The following is a 21,906-nucleotide window of genomic DNA, read 5'->3' as shown; positions in this document are numbered from 1 at the left end:
CATCTTAACCATGACGTTTTACCGTTTTGTAAAAAAACACTATCGCGACTTTCAACATTAAAAGCAACCAAAACTGGTCAGTTAAAATCAACGAACGTTTCATGTTGTCGTGTAATATTCCTACATTTTTAAAAACCCATTGAAGATAGGGGCGATACGGTGGCTCGTTAGCATTGTCGCTTCACGGCAAGAAGGCTGATCCTTCAAGTCCCAGCTGGGCCATTTGGCATTTCTGTGTGGAGTTTACATGCTCTCTTGGTGTGGGTTTCGCCAAAGTCCAAAATACATGCACTAGGTGAATTGAATAAACTAAATTGGCCATATTATATGTGTGTGAATTAGTGTGTATGAATGTTTCCCATTACTGGGTTCCAGCTGTGTAAACATATGCCGGATAAGTTGGTCCATTCCGCTGTGGTGACTCCATGATGAATTACAACTTGCAACTTTTCAAACTTGAATTTTCTCTAACTACTTTTTTCTGCACATTTCATGAGTTTCTTCCTCTAGGCCAGGGGTGGGCAAACTCGGTCCTGGAGGGCCGGTGTCCTGCACAGTTTAGCTCCAACCCTAATCAAACACACCTGCTTATAGATTTCTTGTGATCTTAAAGACACTGATTAGCATGTTCAGGTGTGTTTGACTAGTGTTGGAACACAACTCTGCAGGGACACTGGCCCTCAAGGATCAAGTTTGCCCATCCCTGCTCTAGGCCCATCACCAACTTTTCTGAAGGAGTGTGTTTGACATTTTGTGTCCTGACTGTCTGAGGCTGCTCTCTCATGACGCTGTTATTTGCTGTTTTTTAGCATCCACATCCACAAGACTGATTGAACCCGGCAACCCCAGGCTCGAGGAGGTCTGGCTTAAAACACTGTGGGCTCCTGACAGGCCAATGGATCTGCAGACAGAAGTCTAGCGGGATGGATGGCTGGGCTATTATGTCACTTCCTGGGACATGTCGAGAGCAGACCCAGACAGATGAGTAAAAGGATGAGTGTTGTGTGAGAGGAGGATCAGAGAAGAGTGCCAGGGCCATCGGGGGTCCGTTAGTGTCTTTGTTACTTCTGCACAGGTTGTGTTTTTAGATATCGGCGACTCTTAAATCTTAAGTCTTCAATATATTTGTAATGAAGACTTGAAGTGTATTGCTGCCTTGAATTGTCTTTTTGCTTATTTTTTTCATCATACTTTTCCCTCATATGGGGAAAAAGTAATTTAAAAGTAAATAAATATATAATATATGCACTCTAAAAAATGTTATTTATTTAACCCAATGGTTGAATTAAAAATGTTTGGTGTTTGTTGGGTTATTTTTAACCTTTATTAGGTTATTTATTGATATACTCAATCATTGGGTTAAATATTTGGTGCTTTGTTGGATTATTTTTAACCTTTATTGGGTTATTTGTTTACTAACTCAACTAGCTGGGTTAAAATTTTTGAATTTCAACAGTCAACAGATTTAACTGACACAAAACAGCTGTATTAATATGCGTGCGTAATGTTGTTGTTGCTTTATAAAGTTTATTTAAGCTCCAACGCAGTAATATTGTTGTTTATTTTCTTTATCAAATTACCTCACCATGTCGTGATTTCTATATCCGTTTTCCCAGCACTCTTTATCATTGATCATACAGACGTGCGCTTCATAACTGATCTATATATAAAACGGATAAAACGCTTTCTCTACATGTAGTGATTATGCTGGAGCTTGTTTTTACAGTTTTTGATGTACTCAATATTTCTCAGGGTTTGTTCATAAATACACACACAGAAATGCATTAAATTATTTAAGTGGCAATTGTACATCAATATAAAAATCACACAAATGCTGTTTCTTTACAGTTCAGGGATAAAGTATATTTTGAAACACATAAAAATACAAAACAAATTTAAATGATAGTTTAATAATTAATATTAGACTTATTCATTATTTAATAAGTTATAATAACTTTTTCATTCATTCATTCATTTTCCTTTGGCTTAGTCCCTTTTATTTATCAGGGGTCACCACAGCAGAATGAACCACCAACTTATCCAGCATATATTTTACACACCCTTCTAACCATTCTCCTTCCCAGTACTGGGAAACATCCATACACATTCATTCACACACATAAACTCTGGCCAATTTAGTTTATTTAGTTCACCTATACTGCATGTCTTTTAACTGTGGGGGAATCCAGAGCACCCTGATGAATCCCAGGCCAACACGGAGAGAACATGCAAACTCCACACAGAAATGCCAACTGACCCAGCCGGGATTTGAACCAGCAACCTTGCTGTGAGGCGACAGTGCTACCCACTGCTCCAATATGTAGTCGTTATAATAATTTATGATACATATTATTTCACAATATTGCTGTGTTTACAGTTTTTTCAATGTATAATGATGATAAAAAAGATAAATTATGAATATTGTCATTGTAAATATTTTATTGTATATAAAAATTGTCACAATGAATCAAAAACAACAATGAAGTTTTACATCAGTGAAATATATACCGTTTCTAAATAAAGCATTAGTACATGACTCAATGATTTATAAGCAGGGTGCCCAAACCTTTTTTATGATAGGCCAAAAAGCAAACTTTAATGAAGACTGTGGGCCGAATTTAAAAATATCAAATTGTTTTACATTAAAGCTTCCATGATTAATTTCCTAATTTCTTTCCTAATATTTAAAAATAACTACAAAACATTGCTTTAAATTATATTACCTAATACAGTATATTTTAAAAAATGATAATGAACTTATTACAGTAAGTAACAATTAACTTATTACAGTAACATTAACAATTTTATTAATAAGTTCAATACCGAATAAGCTGCACCTGCCTTTGTCTTGATTTGCTCGCTGATTTCTTGCGCATTTTCTTCTATCTGTAGAATGATAGTATTTACAAAAAAAAAATCACGTGATTGATTTACAAATCAAAACAAATTGCAACACAAGCAAACAAAATGTTGCATAAAATTTGAAATGACAATCTCTTTCTAAAAAATCTCCCTTTCTTCTCAAATGGGATGGTAGGCCAAATCAAACGTTAGCATTGGCCAACTTTGGCCCACAGACCCTAGTTTGGGCATCTCTATTTTAAGGGGTTATAGTTTACTCATAATTCAAAATTCAGTCATTTACTTACTAATCACTTGTTCCAAACCTTGAGTTTCTTTTTTCTGTTTTCTGCACAAAAGAAGATATTTAGGAAGAATGTTGGAAACTGGTAGCTATTGACTTCCATAGTATTTGTTTCTCTTGCTATGGAAGTGGATGGTTACAGGTTTTCCGCTTTCTTCAAAATATATTATTTGGTATTCAACAGAATAAAAAAGGTTTGTAAATACTTAAGACCTATCCCTTTAAGTTTACATTTGCCTTCAACTGTAAATTCTAATTTACTCACTTGGGATACTGGAGTTTTACTTTGGAGTTCACAAATTGCACATAACTTGTAATTATCAGAGCTAAGAAAGTTATAGCTATAGAAGTTAGCAATAGCTAAACATTGAATTGCTTTACAACGGAAACCAGACATTTATGTACCAATAGGACTGTTGATCTCAGATGTTTGCAACTTCATACTTTTGAAGAAGATCACATATTCTTTGAGAGGAAAGGGTGAATTATTTAAATAGATTGGGAATCTGTTTTTTGTATTATATTAAAACAGTACCGCATGATTTGATTTGACAAAATAGCTTTTCTCCATTGTTAATACTGTATCTCCTCTCATTTTATTTATTTATTCATTTATATATTTTTATTTTATTTATTTATTTTTATATACTGTGTGTTTCGGCATGGGAGGATTTGTTTAGGCATGAACGTTTTAAGGTTCAAAGAGTCAGGGTATTAAAACCACAAAAATATTTAGTTTTACCGATTCTAAGGTATGTTTAAAGATTTTTAAGTGTTTTTTGTTGTTGTTGTTAGGAAATCTGTGTTTTTGAAGCTAATGAAGATAGTAGAAGTCAACGATTTACTTTGATTAAGTAGCCTGACATGTTCATTTATTCATTCATTTTCTTGTCTGCTTAGTCCCTTTATTAATCCGGGGTCACAGCGGAATGATCCGCCAACTTATCCAACATGTTTTTACGCAGCGGATGCCCTTCCAGTCACAACCCATCTTTGGGAAACATCCACACACACATTCACACACACACTTATACACTACGGACAATTTAGCCTACCCAATTCACCTGTACCGCATGTCTTTGGACTGTGGGGGAAACCGGAGCACCCGGAGGAAACCCACGCGAAGGCAGGGAGAACATGCAAACTCCACACAGAAACGCCAACTGAGCCGAGGTTTGAACCTGCGACCTTCTTGCTGTGAGGCGACAGCACTACCTACTGCGCCACTGCTACGCCCCTGACATGTTCACTGCTCCAAAGTATTAGAAATGTTTTCTAAAATGTAATATATTGTGTTAAATGGTGAAAAAGTTTTAACTAAGAATTTTAAAAAGAAATTATTTAACAGCAGTAAATGCATTACGGTGAAACCATGATATTTTTATTCAAGATTATCATACCGTCAAAAACTTACACCAGCCCATGCGTAGTGTGTATGTTCTAATTTAGTTAGTTTGTTGCTTAGTTTCGATGTTCTGTATTGGTAACTTTTGAAAAGCAAAATAAAAATATAGAATTCTGAAACCAGCATACAAAGCCATTGCGACAACTTCCACCTGGTCTCTCGATCTCATAATCTCTTGCTCTTTATCAGCACTTTTCATTTCTTTCCAACCTCACTAATTCTTCCGTTTTCTCATGCAGCATCACACAGCAGACATGATGTGTGTATTCCTGTGGGGTCACGGCGTTCCCTCCACTCTTTCATTCTATTCATGTCTTTTCTTTTCCCTCTGATGCTAGGCCAGATGAAGACTCTGGGGTGCTTGTGAGAGCGGTGGGACTGACTGGAAGTGTGTGCATGTGTTTGTGCACGTGTGCATGTGTGTGTGTGTGAAAGCTCACCCTGCGAGTGGGTGGTGGGTGATGACCCCGTGCTCTCCAGCACTGTGTGTGTGGTGGCTTCGGCCCCTAGACGACTATCTTCAGGGCTCAGTCTCACGCTGAATAGAACCTCCACTGTGTTTCACTGCGGGGCTTTCCCGCACACTTCACTCTCAATGTATGATTCATTATCCGATCAGAGGGAGGGTGACGCATCCATGAGTGATCTTATCGAACCCTGGTGCCCACGCTCAGCCTTCCAGATGCTCCCTCCACTAAAGAAACAGAATTAATGGAGCTATTTTTAGTTCTGAGAGCCTTAAAAATAGGCTGTGAAGGGTGTGGAGGGACCTCTCACCATCACGGCCTGTTGCTTCAGTCTAATTCACTTGAATGAAGTCACGAGAGTTGTCGTGAGTTGTGTGCTTTTGGCGGTTTGGAGATTTTTACAATCTTAGGGGACGTTCACACCATTTTCAACTGAAATGTAAAAGTTTTTTGTTCATTTCATTTACGTGACAATTACATTTTAAGCAGGGATATTGCAAGCTTAGGAAACTAGAGAAAAGTTTTTGAAAATAAGATTATTATCTTTATGTAAATTATATATATAAATATGATTTTTATTCAAATGTGACATGTTGCATCCTCGTGAAACGTGTGCATGTGTTGATGGTGGTTTGGTCATGGCAGATGGTGGTATCTGATTTTCTTCTGATAATTGTTGAGGCTTTTATCATGATATTATCACAGTACTGGCGTCTTTGCAAAAGTTGCAAAATATCTATTTTTATGTATTGCTTTATAGTACATTAATGTTTGAAGCAAACAAATGTGTCAAACTAGTGAAATTACAAAAGGTTTATAACATACAATAGGTAACACTTTTACAACAAAGTATGATTCTGGTTCCTTGAATGCTAAAGGCCCTTCATCGAATCTTAAGGGTCAGGAGAGATTACACCGACATGCAACCTGTCATGCTGCGACTTGAACAACAGCATCAATTCCTATGACAATGATCCCATCAGGTGCTGATTATGTGCTTTATTCAGTGTCAAATACTACTAATGTGAGCATTTATGTGACATTTATTTCCATACTGAAAGCACTAGCACTTCAGATCTTAGAAATATAATAACTAGCAAACATACAGTTTGAAAATGAACATTAGAACTTTGTGAATTAAAGAGGTTTATAATGTTAGGAGTGCAGTGCACTATTCTAAAATATTCTGTCATACCTGGTGCGGACAGACAAACTGCTTGTTGCTGGATACCTGTTGCGCTACATGTTGTTGGGACACAATGTTAAAATGACTAAAAGTTTTTAGGAAAGCCAAACATTGAGTTTTGGAAGTTTAATGTTCTTGATCAGCACAACACAGCATAGTAGTTGATGCCTTTTGTCAACTCAAAATATTTTTAAGCCATTTGTCACATGAATATATATATATTTGTCATATTTATATGTCATTAGCTGATCGTCTCTTTCTGTACCTTAAAACTAAATACCCATCTCACTGTACTATAAACATAAAGGCTATTTGCAGCAGTGCCAGTTTAAGTTTTTATACATATTGTGATTGATTACCTCTTTATTACCCAAGTTATTTTGAGGGGGAAAATCATATTAACATTTTCCTTCAGTAGATGGAAAGTTCATCAGTAACCTCAGAACGAGATGGTCACCAGACAAATTTAGACTGATTTTAAGGCAATCTGGTTTGAGTCCTTTGATTGTTAAAGTTACATTATAAGCTTGTCAGATGTTCTTTAAAGCACCAAGTTAAACATGGTTAAAACTACAGTGACTATAGATAATCATCATTCCCCTTTCAAATTTATTTGTCATACAGCCTGAAATCAAATTAAATAACTTTCCCAGCCTTTGATATGTTTTTGTAGCCTTCTCCTAACCTGTGCCTATCTTCAACTTTATCCTGAAGGTCTTTTGAAAGCAGGGTGTAATGTAATTAAAAGTATAGAGTTTCACAAGGGTTTAATGATTTTCTATACACACTGTAGATGATAAAAGTTTTTTTTTAAGCTTAATTCTTCTGATAATGTCCTATGCTTTAGTTTGTATGTTTGAAAGAATATAATTCTTGCACTGTGGTTTGTTTTACTTCCAATCCAAATAATGTTTTCATGTCTGAAAGTTGTGTGACAGTAACAATCTCATTAGACTCATTTCCCATCAGAATGGCCTCTGACTCTTTTGTAAGTTACTCATTTATGAGAAAACAGGAAACTGATGGCCACTTTTGGGCTTGCACTCAAGAAGGGTCATCAAAACACTTCTTTAAACCTTTTAATGAGGAATTTGTGGCCACTGTAAATTTTTGTTGTTGGGAACAATTAAAACTGAGTAAAACCTAAAACCCACATCTGTCCACGTGGAATACACTCACTGGCCACTTTATTAGGTACACCTTACTAGTATCGGGTTGGACTCCAGCTTTCAAAACTGCCTTAATCTTTCCTGGCATAGATTCAACAAGGTACTGTAAATATTCCCCAGAGATTTTTTTACATATTGACATGATAGCATCACACAGTTGCTGCAGATTTGACGGCTGCAGATCCATGATGCGAATCTCCTCTCACCTCTGGCATCAACAAGGCATTTGCGCCCACAGAACTGCCGCTCACTGGATTTTTAGACAATTTTCTGTAAACCCTAGAGATGGTTGTGCGTGAAAATCCCAGTAGATCTGCAGTTTCTGAAATACTCAGACCGGCCCATCTTGTACCGATAAACATGCCACATTCAATGTCACTTAAATCAGGGGTTCCCAAACTTCTCAGCCCGCGACCCCCAAAATGACAATGCCAGTGACTCGTGACCCCCAATATTCTCTGAGGTGGTGGTTAAAAATACAGAAACCTTGTATGCAATGACGCACACACACACCAATAGACCCAAGTCTATTCTTTGTTTTTTTTTTTATGTATGTCAGTGCTGTAAATGGGCTAGAAAGTTTAACTTGGTGTTATAAAATCAATCTGCTGCATCTGACAGTATTGCTGTGTCTTTAGTATAATGTAATTACCCGAGAAGTCGCAATCCAATAGAACTAGTAACTATAAGCTACTATAGTAACTATATAGATTATAGTAACTATAAACGACTATTTTTTTCTCTTTAGTATGTTACTGATAAAATACAGTAAGTCTTAAGGTTTAATAAAAATTAATAAATTTTTGAAAATCACCAGGCGACCCCCCTTCGTTGTCCCGTGACCCCTCGGGGGGTCCCGACCCCCACTTTGAGAACCTCTGACTTAAATCACCTTTCTTCCCCATTCTAATGCTCAGTTTGAATTGCAGCAGATCGTCTTGACCATATCTACATGCCTAAGTGCATTGCGTTGCTGCCATGTGATTGGCTAATTAATAATTTGCGATAACAAGCAGTTGGACAGATGTACCTAATAAAGTGGCCGGTGTGTACAGTATATAAAAGCTTTATTTCTTACATTTCTTACGTTAACTTTTCTGTAACACTTGTGTAATGCTGTATCTTTAGTTAATGTTCTTTATAAAAGTTTTAACAAAACCAATGTTTGGATCTGTTTTATGATAGGATCGCCTGATAACTAATTTTAAGGTTAATACCCTTTTCAATGTATATTCTGAACTCTGACCTTTTTTCAATTGGAAGGGACTAGAATGGATTCGGCTCTAAAGTGCAGCCGTAAATGGCTTTCAGAGTCATTTGCCCCTTAGTTGACTCCATCTGTTGAGGGTCACGCATTAACAACAATTTTTCTTGTCAGTGTGTGTGTGTGATTGGTTTCATATTTGCATTATAAAAGCATTGCACTGCAAATGTGAAAAGAATGACACACATTTGTAGTCGTACAATTGAGATTCATTATCAAGCGTGAGTCAAGCATTGGGAAGAACCTTTTTCTCTGCTTCAGAATATGATGTAATGCAATGCTGAGGTCATCCTGTGGTTGCCATGGCATCACATTGGGAATGTAAATTTGGGGTATGGAATCGAGCTTTCAGTCAGTTTCTCATAAGTCAGTCAACCTGCTTCCTATTGTTCATTTGTCTTACATTTATATTGAGTCTTTCACATCAAGAAACCTCATTCTGTACACATGATGTATCATTGTCTGACTAATCTGACCACAATCCAGAGCCTGTGACTGTAAACTCTTGTTTTGAACCACAGACTAAAATTGTACTCAGCACCTGTGAGTGGCTTGAAAAGTTTCCAGGGATCTAATTTAAAAAAGTGCTTGTGGGTTTCTTTGTAGAATTGCAGTACACTTCTGAAAGGATGTGTGTGTGTAAGGCTTGGCGATTTGGCCTAAAATCTAAATCTATTATTTTAAAACTAAACTTTAACTTATTTTAAAATGAATAAAGAAGACACACACTATGATTATTAACATCAGCGTTGAAAAACTGAAATTCAAACAAACATTGCCTGACATGAAAAGTAAATTTTTTTTTTTTTAAAGTGAAAACAAATATGACACACAGGGAAAGAAATAATCCTGAAAAAAAATGATCATTATAGGTTCTGAATGTTGATTACTTTAAGATTAATCAGCCCTATGTTTTTGGAGCACTCTTTTTGTTTACCCAAGGAATCCTTCCACGAATAGTACTATTATTCCTATAGTGTGAAGAATGCTTTTAAAAAATGGAACCATTTTTTCCCATTTTAATAAAAGGTTTGTGTAATTTAACAGTGCCAAAAAGGATTTTATTTGCCTTATTCTTTGCGTACGAGTGGGCGCAGCCGTTTGTATAATTTTGGCTCGAGACTTCCGGTCTCATTCACTTCCATTTAATTTTTAACACCAGCTCGTTTTGCTGCTTGATGTTGCAAACTGACATTTCCTTAATATATTACTCTACTTTGTCTGTATAATTATGCAAACACTTGTTGATAGAGCAAGTAGTTTGACCATTTTCTGACGTTAATTATTCCTAGATATTTCCCCCATAGGCACCACAATCGGAAGTTCTAAAACAATCCAAAAAACGGGTGCACTTCCGCATTGAAGAATAAGGTCAATATAGAAGAACCTTTTGAGTAAACTGTTCATAAATAATTACTTTAGCGTGAAGAGCAGTGTTGGGAAAAGTTACTTTTGAAAGTAATGCATTGAGTTACTCCCCAAAAAAGTAACTTGTTGCGTTACTTAGTTGCATTTTATGTAAAGTAATGCATTACAGTATTAAGTTGCGCCCCAAAAAAGTAATTAATTGCGTTAAGTCTGATTTATACTTCTGCGTCAAGTACACGCGTATGCTGTGGTGCGGCCTACGCGTGGACGCATAGACCTCACCGTCGGTGTTGCTGACGCGCACCTCTCAAAACCTCACAACGACGCGTAGCGCAACCTCTGTGATTGGTTGGCTTGGTAACGCTGACGAGTGTGGGCGGGACCGAGAGCCGCACAAACCCGATGGAGCAAGTGTTGAGTCCCTTAAAGGAGCTCTAGATGGAAAGTTTTGTTTTGTTTGATCACTTGACACAGAAGTATAAACCAGGCTTTACTCAGTTGCATTTTATGGAAAAAAATGCATTACAATATTGAGTTACTTCTCCAAAAAGTTACTAGTTGCGTTAGTTGGTTTCTTTTTATGGTCAGTAATGTGTTATGTTACTTTTGGGTTACTTTTGCGTTACTTTTTGTTACCTGAATGAGGCTTGATCTCTTTCAGAACTTGTTTTTTTTTCTTTTTTATAAAGGAGCTCTGCAATAAACAATGCAGTGTATAACCTTCATCTACCTTAAAAAAAAAAAACACATAAAAAAAAAAATTTAGGATGTTATGTGAGAACTTCCTGACCCTAAAGCTATACATGCCATATATACAGATTATTGAAGATTAAAGCAATGTGATAGCTACTTTTGTACTTTGTCTTAAGTAAAACCATTGTCCATTGAGACTTAAATCTTCTTTTTCTTTTTACCGATACATTCAATATAATGAACACATTCTTTCATTGACTGCGTGATTCATTGTGACTTCTTTCATTTTAATTCAGCAATTTATTTTAGAAAAGCAAATTAATTAAACTAAATAGTAACTCATCTTACATTTTTTTTAAAAGTAACTCTAATATTATTTCTTAATTTTTAAAAGTAACGCGTTACTTGTCTCGTTACTTCGAAAAGTAATATTATTATGTAACTCGCGTCACTTGTAATGTATCACCCCAACACTGGCAAAGGCAATAAAAAAACGTTCTTGTGCAATTTGAAAAGTTTCATAAATCTCAAAACACAACCATCAATTCCAATAAATACCCTTTATTTTTAAGAGTGCATGGATGTTAACAACTCAAAAGGAGCCAGAAAAAATGTATTTTTAAGAATGGAGGATTATGTATTTGTTGAAAGAGCTGGAGTTTTTTGTCATTGCTGCTTTGTCTATAACACCCTTTTACCAAGTTTTAGCAATTCACAGCTTTTTAGAACAGCCCATAAATGTAAAGTTTATCATATGTCATTCAAAATTCAGCTTTTACAACCATGACTTATTTTTCCACCTCTCTCAACTATTGCTGTGTAAAGAAAGCAAATCAGGTTACAGTCAGCAATCCTCTTTTTGGATTATTTTCTTAGGGTTTGGGCGTTATAACTCAAATCACTCCCTGGCCCTTTCTCTCTCTCTTTCCCTCGCGCACACACATGCACACACATGCCAGCAGGCTCAACAAATGTTAGAAGATAATTTATCTCACAGTTTACATTGCACACACACACACACACACACACCAGCGTTCAGGTGCCTGCTCTGAAATTAAGTCTTCGTGTCAGAAATCGTCTTGGATTGGATTCTAACACACTACACATGTATGTGGAGTGCTGTATTCACTTAAGCTCACGCTCGAGCGTTTAACTGAAGGCTTATGAACACTCAACATTGCCCCTTGCCCCTCTTTCTGACACAATTGGACTGGCTGAAGGTGTCTCCTGGGAGACATTAGTCAGTGAAAAAGCAAATACTCCATTTTGAATCCATGTTTTCAATTTGGAGGCACATGGTTTGAATTAGGGTCATGCTTACTGAGGTGGGTGAGTGGGAGGGTTAGCCTCAGGACAGAGGTGAGCGAGAGCTTCCTATACACCCACAGAAAAACACACCCACATTTACTCTTCAACAATCAGCTTTGTCTCAAATTTTAGGGACTTTTGCATTCAAGGCAGTAATCTATTTGACAGTGATTTAAAAGTACAGATGATGTTTCACTTAAAATGAAATTTTGTTATACTTTATTTTGCTAGGAAACTTTAGACATTTTTTAAACTACAAGTAAATCTCTTGTCAAACAGCTCTCATTGATGTACAGTATTACTATAGTATTAGTACACTGTTAGGGTAGGAAGTTCTATAGGAAACATTAAAATAGCAGATATTAAACAGCAGTCCACTAATACTCTGACTGCTAGATCACATGTAGTTGAAAAGTTTTTTACAGTTAATAGAATCAAAATAAAGTGTTATCGAATACACGTATAGAGCACACAGAAGTAGTTATATTAAAGGAATCATTCATTCATTTTCTTTTCGGCTTAGTCCCCTTATTAATCCAGGGTCGCCACAGCGGAATGAACCACCAACTTATCCAGCACGTTTTTACGCAGTGGATGCCCTTCTAGCCGCAACCCATTTCTGGGAAACATCTATAAACTTATTCACACTCATACACTACGGACAATTTAGCCTACCCAATTCACCTGTACCGCATGTCTTTGGACTGTGGGAGAAACCGGAGCAACTGGAGGAAACCCACATGAACGCAGAGAGAACATGCAAACTCCATACAGAAACACCAACCGGCCTAGCTAAGGCTCGAACCAGAGGCCTTCTTTCTGTGAGGCGACAGCACTACCTACTGCACCATTGCGTCGCCCATCTTAAAGGAATAGTTCATTTAAAACTGAAAATGTTGTCACGGTTAACCTTTACTTGCTACAACCTGTTTGATTTGTTTGAGCTGGTGTTAAAAACATGTAACCATTGATTTCCTTTGTAGGAAAAACAAATACTATAAAAGCCAATGGTTACAGCTTTTTAACATTTGAATAAAATCGTTTATTGTTTTCAACAGAAAAGGGAAACTCATAACGATTTGGAACTATTTGCGGGTGAGTAAATAGTCATTTTTTGAGTGAACTATCTGTTTAAAGGACACTGAACTCCACTGAAGTTTAGAACAGCACAGTGGTAAAACAAAAATCCCCCAATATTTATTTTAAGGTGTACAGTCCCTTTTAAGTATTGTATAAAAATCTTTAAAATTAATGTAAATTATTTAACATTTGCCATATTTAGCCAGACGTGTTTTGCATGGATTTAAAAAGAATATGCATGGGTATTTAAAAACTTACGAATGTTGTGTTATTGTCAGTATAATTTGCATTTGAGAATTTGATATGGTGAGTTGCTCAGTTATTTGTTCTGTAATGTTGCACGCAATCTGTAGAGTATGTACAGTATTCAGTATTTATTTTTAGTTGAAACCTGTTGAGCTTGGTGATTTATAAAATGCAACGGTGTAAACTAGCCATCCAAATTTCAAATACATTTTGCATTCAAAGATGTATTTGAATAAAATGATAAACAGTGAGCAGTGCATAACTCGGTATTATTCAAACGTTATATAATACTAAAATGGTTGCTAAGCCCCAGATTGTAGCCCAGTTTTTAATTGCATGAACCTATTCCTTGGTTTAGGTGAAGAATGGGGTTTACTCACTGCCAAACGCTTTTGGCATCTAAATAAAATTTTCAGATCTTATTGAAGTCTTTTTTTTTTTCACCCTCGTGCTACTCATTTGGAAAAGTTTTCTGATCCTGAAAGTAGGCATGAGGGGTAGTCTGGAATTCTTGAATTACATCATCCTTGATGATGTCATCATCATTGGGTGACTTTGGCACATTACCCAGCGGGTGAAGTCAGGCAGAATTTTTACTCTCGCTGCCCAGTGCAAATCACTTATAACAGAGCCTCAGGGTCACTGTATCCATACAGACAACTGTTAACCCCCAATCCACTCTCCTTTCCCTTCATTACTTGTCTCTTCAAGGGGACAGTTCAGAAAGGGTGACGTCTTCGTTGTGAAAAATGGCAAAAAAAAAAGGAATGGAAGCCATGTGTTTTTCTCTTGAGGGACATCATAATGATTTGATTTACTAGCGGTCATTTGATCAACAGCCTGCGCTCCACTCCCTAAACACACACTCCTCCCAGAGAAGCGAACAGCGGTAGACGCTCGCAAGAAGGTGCAGGCTGGACATCTCGGGGCGGGAATCACATTTATTCTCATTAAGCTGCGATAGTGTCAGCTGGAGGCAGGGGAGGCACGAGCCAGGGTCATAAAAACTACCTCACTACCTTTTCCCGCCATTACCTCATACAGATCACATCACACCCAGTCAGCGGCTCCGCCGAAGCTGCATGCTGCCGTACTGTGTAATATTTGTATTGTTCGATCGCTTTGCTGGCCAGGCTTGCTGGCTACTTGTCAAATTACTCTCATAAACTGGGATGGAAATGGACTGTCTTCAGCCTTTACACATAGAGCACTTTTCAACAGGTTTGGGGGTTGGGTGAGTAATTTGCATATAGATGCCAAGTTGATATGCAAGTCTTTACTTGTCTTGAGCAGCCAAAGCAAATCTTGTGTATTTGTATCCTGTATTGATAGATTTATAACAATGTCATACTACATATATCTTTCTCAGAAAAAAAAAAAAAAAAAATTCTAGGGGCCTTATTATACACTAGGCGCAATAAGGAGCAAGACATGTTTGGCGCAATTTATTGCTTTTTTTCAGACTAGCGCAACCCTAATTTTCATGTTATGCTCTAGGTTGTTTAAAAAGCAAATCCATTTGCACCACTTTGTGGACTCATGGGTGTTCCAGTCTAAAAAGGAGGTGTGTTAAAGCACATTGTTGGTGTATTGCTATTTTGAAGAACTGAAATAGAGCGCGCCATTGACCAAATAAAACCTAGTCTAAAGTCCAGCGCAGAGCATTAGTTATGTGTCTTTACAGGTCCAAAATGCATACACATTGCTTAATAAACACATGATGTACAGTAATACACAAATATTTTTACATTTGAAAACAATAAAAGGATTAAAATGTTATGAAAATAATTTTTTTCTTCATAAATATAAAAACCACTGCCTCCATGCCTCATCTCAGGGGGCTTTTGTTTTAGTTTATTCATTACAATTTGCGTTTGTATAATGTTTTTGTTATTAGCAGTATTGTTTATTATATGCATATTAATATTTGTTTTAATAAAATATGTTTAGATTTGTGGTCCTGTAGGGTTTTGGAGATGTCTGCATCACCATATGGATAAGAACAGGACGTGTGTTTAAATTTAACTCGTTTTTTTAACCACACTTCGTTATTATTCTTTATTTATAAATTTGCTGGAAATTAGAACTGAATTTAGAAATAGTTTTGAAACAAATCTTTGCACTTAACAAACAAATTTAAATATATAGGCTAAAGGATGTTTTTAGTGGAGTGCGTACAAAACCTTATCCAGGAAAGTTAAGGAATAAAGAGTAAAATAAAATAAAGAGAAAGTAAAGAGGTTGAATGGAGGAGGCTCATTCTTTATCCTTGCTGCAGATGGTCTTTTTAACTGTTTACAAACTAGTGAAGCGTTCAGTTTTTCATGTAAATGGCAAATGCACCATGGCGTGATGCAACTGACTTTTTTATTTGTATTTTTTAATAAGGTTCGTCTTAGGGCAGACAATAAAAAATACATAATATTGATACATATAGATATACGCACTGATACAATTCACCAAGCAAGAAATGATCAGGAAAACATAATTATACACTAAATAAGTATATAAATAAAAGGTAAAATACCACATATATACACAAAGATATACAAACATAAGAGAACAAAAATGAGAATAATAAAAAAAAAACATCAATAAATTATACAAAGAAAAGAAAGGAAAAAATGCAATTAAGATATAGGTGTCTCCTTAAAATTTAGAAAAGGGCTCCAGACTTTCTGACTTTACTGCCTTTTTTTTTTATTGCGAATTGAATCTTTTTCCATTTGTAGAGCATGTAAGAAATCAAAAACCGATTGCAGATAAGAAGGGGGATCTGCTGATTTCCAATTCATAAGAATAAGTTGTCTAGCCTGTAAGGTTGCAAAGGCTACACTATCGGCCTGTAATGGATTTAATTCAACATATTCTGGCAGGATTCCAAACAGTGCTGTAAAGGGGTTTGGGTCTATTGACCATAAAAAAACAGCAGAAAAACACCTAAAGAATTTTGCCCAAAAATCGGACAGTTTCAAACTGCAACTGACTCTTAAAGGGAATGGGAGATGAGATTCTTATTGGTTGAATGCACGTTATGCTCAAAACACACCCATAACTCATTAAGAGAAAAAGTCCAACCCTGTTAGACCATGCGCCAGGATGCAAAGCGTATTTTTCTGTCCTTAAAATAGCAAAAGCAGATTCGAATTTAATGCTTTTGCGCCTTGAGCTTTAGACTTTGCACCTAGATTGTTAAAATAGAGCCCTAAGTGTTCAACATATTTCACTTCAGGATGTTAAGAAGTCTTTAAAAAAGAATCAAATAACAGAAATCACATTCTGAAAATTCATGCAAAATCAGCAGTTACATTGGAGATCAGATTAGAAGATGCACTACATTGGAAAAAGCTTAGAGCAGTGCAAGATGAGTCATCAATATTTGTGTCAGTTTCCCCTGCTTATACAGTTTAATGCATTTATCTTCAAGTGAATTTTGGAGTGCACATAAAAAAACACGCATACATTTCTGCATGAAATTTGTCAATATATATAGAGCTAAATCTAACCTAAAACATGTTTAATCGATCCTGGTGACCTCACATAGGGTCAGGACCTCAAGGTTATAGCAGTCATCAGATCATCTCTTTTTTTTTGCCACCAAACCTCTTATCTGCTTATTATAAATCAATCTCAATCCACTGACTTCCAGAAAGCTTCTATTTAAGTTTTATCAAGGCCAGTTAATGGCAGTTAACTACGAGCAAGCGTTCCTTTGGCCAGCCAAAAACACCCCCCCCCCACCTCACTCATTTGTCATTCACAGTAAATATTTTGTCAGGATGCTTTTTACAGATGGCTGTTTGTTTTACAGCGACAGCGGAGGTCAATAGAGATGGCTCCACGAGATGAACTGGCTCACTCCCTCGAGACATGCGTTCTCAGTGAGGCCCAGTGATAGATGAAGTGCGCGATGGATCGGTTCAAGCCCATGTTCAATCAAACTTCATGACTTACATTATGGTAGTGGAGGCATGGGTGCTTTACGGAACCTGTTTTATGTTATGTAGGCCGTGGAGGATGGCAATGTTTGTGTTGGTGAGTGCTTACCGGCTATTAAAATGAAGATGATTGGTCAATTTGCATGAAGTGTATTTGAATGATTCTGAATTGAAGTGAACTGTGACTTTGAAATATCAAAGTTACATGACAAGTTTGTTGTCATTGTAGAAAAAAGTTTCTAGTTCAAACAAACGTGGGATCAAAATTAAAGGACAGTTTATGAACATTTGATCTTTTCAGAAATAATGTAATTTTCATTTATGTATACCAGCTGAATTCAATTATTGCCAATAAGCACTTATTTCATCAGGTAGTCAGAGCTACACAGGACAACTTTTAGAGTAGTATTTCCGTCAATGTTGAATAGCCATGGTTTCCGCTACATTCATTCTTCCATGGCGGGGTGCCACGACAAAATTTAGCCCCCCACGGCTACATTACAACTTCTCATATAAAACATTAAAAAAAAAATTTATAGCGGGTAATAATCGCACCAAAACGTATTAAAAGATGAGTGAATTATACCAGCACGAACTTCTCTGTAACCATAGTAGTGCTGTGCATTATTTGTTTACCCTGTTAAGGTTACATGCTGACTGGCTGGCTGACTGACAGGTGCATGATGCGTGAGGCCAGCAAACGCGACGTATAGCCGTTTGACTTTACTTCAGGACACATTAATATCGCTCTGTAGGTCTATTAGAGACATTCATAAATATTCCTAGCAAATCTAATAAATGTTGGAGACATACTCATTACATAAACGCACTAAATCGCACTTCAGCAGCATTTATTTGAGAGCACACAAGAAGATCTGCGTGCTCTTGAAGCGGCTTATATTTGAGGGGGCATGCAAGAAGTTTTGTGCAAGAGCAGAGGAAATCGGCACGCAAGCAAAGAGATTCGCATGCCCGTAGGCTATTACATAAATGCAATCTCGACTTCTATTACTGCGCTCACGACATTTTTCATTAAAATAACGCCACTATTAGTTCGTAGATCTGTGTAAAAAAGGCCTGCCGCCACAGCTGGAAAAAATCCTAGAGGAAACAGTGCAAGTAATGTTTCTTGTTTACTTTGAACGAATTGGTGCTTTGACTGAACTCTTTGAATTTCTAATCTACTTTATTCGAGTGATCTGTTTGGTTTTTACTGAGTGAGCATTTCTGTTATGTATTGACCATTTAGTGATTTATAGACAAGTAATAATACTTGTCAGTGTAAAGATCTGAGGACAGGTGCGATGTACTCTGATTGTCTGGTTTTGGTAAGAATCCTGGCAGCAGCGTTCTAGATCAACTACAACGTTCTGATTGTCTTTTTGGGAGTCCATTACAGTAATCCAGCCTGCTGGTGATAAAAGAATGAACAAGTTTTTCTAAGTCCTCACTGGAAACAAGGCATCTAATTATTCTGATGTTTTTGATAGTATTCTGATTTAGTTACTACTTTGACATGAAGATCGGACTCCAGAATCACTTTTTTTTTTTGTTGATTGACCCCTAGAGTCAAGGTATGCATTCACCTTGAAAACCTCTACTTTGTTCCTAAATGCAATGACTTCAGTTTTCTCTTTGTTTAGCTGAAGAATGTTTTGCCCAGTGGCTCATCCGGTTACCCATTGACGGCAACGTTGCTCTAAAAGTGGTCCTGTATTTTAGGGAGGCAGAGACAAATTTGCATATTTATTGATCTGTGGATACTGGATCAGATAAGGGTGAAGATTCTATTCTATTTAAAAGCATAAAGAAATTAATTTAAATTGACTTTTTACATCATATAATTTTGATCTTTAAATATAAGTTTTAAAGGATAAAATGAATAACGGCGAACTTTAGTATAGGGCTGGGCGATAAAATCGGTATTGATATTGACCCAACACCACCATTTTCAATATCGCTAAAAAAAAAAGATTCGGTGTGTACTTTCAGTACGAAGTGCTATAGTTTCACTCCTTGATAGCAGTGCCAATAAACTTAGAATGTCAGTTTGTCATTTCCAATGGAGGCGCGCAACTTACACAACGCACACATCGGGAGGGATGCATACATGTTGTGTAAGCGGCGCACATTTTTCAGCTGCACCTAGTTAAAAAAACATCTAAACTTTTTCAGAATGTCCCGAGCTTTCCACAATTCATGCAAGTAGAACTATCCAATCTGCTTCACACTTTGTAGGGAATATACACATTTCAGAAATAATGGCAGACTAATTACCTCAGACAAATACAGCGCACCCAAACACTGCAGCGGTTTTCCTTTTTCTCCAAAAACTTGCATCAGAGCTGCAACAATGATTTGCTCTTTTTTCATCCTCTCCTCTGAGAAAATGGCCGATGGTCACCTAGTTATGAGCAGCGCCAGGGGAGTGCGAACGCAAATTCCTAAATGGTCAAGGAATCCACACACACACGCTTGTCACTTCAGGTCAGAATAAAAACACATGCGAAAATGAGTGCCGTATAGCAGCAGTGAGGAGATTGTAAATAAAAAAGGATGTAAGGATGTCACCAGAGTGGCTTTTTGGTTTCTTTTCTTGTGCATCCCAGCCACTAGCACCTCATCTGAAAGATTTTTTAAGTGTAAGGAGTAATATCGTAATTCAGCTTCACAATTTGTAATGTTGCAATATGTATTTGAATAATGATGGTTGTTTTGTTTAGAGGGTTTGAGGTTTACTAGCGTTTCATTTTCATTCACACCTTAAAGTTTGCTTTGATTGTTCAGTATTTACGCGTTACCATTGCACACACTTTGTAACATTTTTTATATATCAATTTTAAGTCTCTTTAATGCATAAGCTTATTTCATTATAAAGAGATCAGATAATTAATTTAAATATTTTAGTTTTTGACAATTAAAACTGTTTTCCTTAGTAATGTTGGTAAATTAAAATAAAGTGGTAAATAAAAAAATCCTAAAATTCCTAAATATATATTTTTTAAATATTCAATAGTTATCGATATCGAATTATATGAAACGGATATTGTGATAATTTTTTTGCAATATACTTTAGCATAACTTTAATTCTGTAAATAAATTGGCAACTTACCATTTAGCTTGTGTTGTAGAGTGAATTTTCTGAAAAACAAGTCATTATTTTTTTGCACATAAACAGCACAGTTCACAATTGATTTCAAAGGAACAGCAGCAAGTAACACATCAGCTTTTAATTCAAGCACTCGAGTAGAAAGACGGCTTAACCTCTCCTTTTTTTTCATTCTGCAAAAAAAAAAAAAAAAAAAAAGAGAGAGTCATACAGGTTTGGATCCACATGAGTTTGAGTAAACATTTTTGAGTAAACCGTCCATTTTATCTTTCTTTCATAATAGTTTTCAAGGATATTTGGACTTAGAGGCTACAATCTTAAATCAACAGACAACAGCAAACACTCCCAGCATAAATGGCATAAATCAAATGAACTAGTGAAGGTAATAAATTCAAAAATGTATCTTTTCATCACAACACTGTTTTGCTTACCGATTTGATTTATCGACTAGTTATCTTTCTTTCTGTCTTGCACTCTTTTTTTTGTTCTCACATACACACAAAGCAGCCACACACGCACACACGCACACACACACACACACACACACACACACACACACACACACACACACACACACACACACACAAACTATCATGAAAGCCAGACACACAAGACCATTGAGGTGTTTTTTGGGCTCAAGCCACTAGCAGTGATGTCACTGTGCTTATTCTGAGTCTTTTGCTCTAATGTATGCTGACTTAAGCAGCCAACAACACACACACAATCACATACACACCACTATAAGTGAAACTACATATCTTGTATATCATAACTGCAGTTTATCGGAAGGAAAGATAAATTGGTCTGTAAAGAGTAGTGAAAGTAAATCTTGAAGTGTTGTGTATAAACTAGAAGTAGTTGCTTTTATACATGGTAGTTGGGAATACCAGGTATGATTTATTTAAACACTTTTTTTAACCCCAAAGTTAATTTAAAAAAATGTTCTTCTAACATTCACTCACTGACCACTTTATTAGGTACACCTCACTAGTACCGGGTTGGACCCCTTAATCACTTAATCCTCAGAACTGCTTTTATCCTTTGTGGCATCGATTCAACAAGGTACTGGAAATTTCCTCAGAGATTTTGGTCCAAGTTTACATGATAGCATTATTGACATGATGCAGATTTGTCGGCTGCACATCCATGATGCGAATGTCCTGTTCCACCCCTTCCCAAAGGTGCTGTATTGGATTGAGATCTGGTGACTGTGGAGGCCAATTGAGTACAGTGAACTCATTGTCATTTTCAAGAAAGCAGTCTGATGATTTCAGTGAGATGATTTGCGCTTTGACATGGCACGTTATCCTGCTCGAAGTAGCCATCTAAAGAGGGGTACACTGTGGTTATAAAGGGATGGTCATGGTCAGCAACAATACTCAGGTAGACTGTGGTGTTAATACGATGCCTAATTGGTACTAATGGGCCCAAAGTGTGCCAAGAAAATATTCCCCACACCATTACACCACCACCAGCCTCAACCATTGATGCAAGGCAGGATGGATCCATGCTTTCATGTTGCTGACGC

The 21,906-nt window shown here is 36.6% G+C and overlaps 1 protein-coding gene across 10 annotated transcripts in view; it reads left to right on the top strand.

Annotated features, from left to right (window-relative positions):
- LOC137495289 (uncharacterized) overlaps positions 1 to 21,906 on the top strand; it is a 70,974-nt gene that overhangs the window by 1,129 nt on the left and 47,939 nt on the right. For all 10 annotated transcript variants that reach the window (XM_087237707.1, XM_087237709.1, XM_087237714.1 and 7 more), the window contains one exon: positions 810 to 985. In XM_087237707.1, coding sequence (XP_087093833.1) covers positions 928 to 985 — 58 coding nt within the window. In that variant the 5' untranslated portion in view covers positions 810 to 927. The remainder of the gene's footprint in view (positions 1 to 809; positions 986 to 21,906) is intronic.

The sequence above is a fragment of the Danio rerio genome, chromosome 1 (genome assembly GCF_052040795.2).
Source record: "Danio rerio strain M-AB ecotype USA chromosome 1, GRCz13ab, whole genome shotgun sequence".
Classification (NCBI taxonomy): Eukaryota; Metazoa; Chordata; class Actinopteri; order Cypriniformes; family Danionidae; genus Danio; species Danio rerio.
The sequence above is the reverse complement of the archived record's forward strand: the minus strand, read 5'-3'. Positions and strand labels throughout refer to the sequence as shown.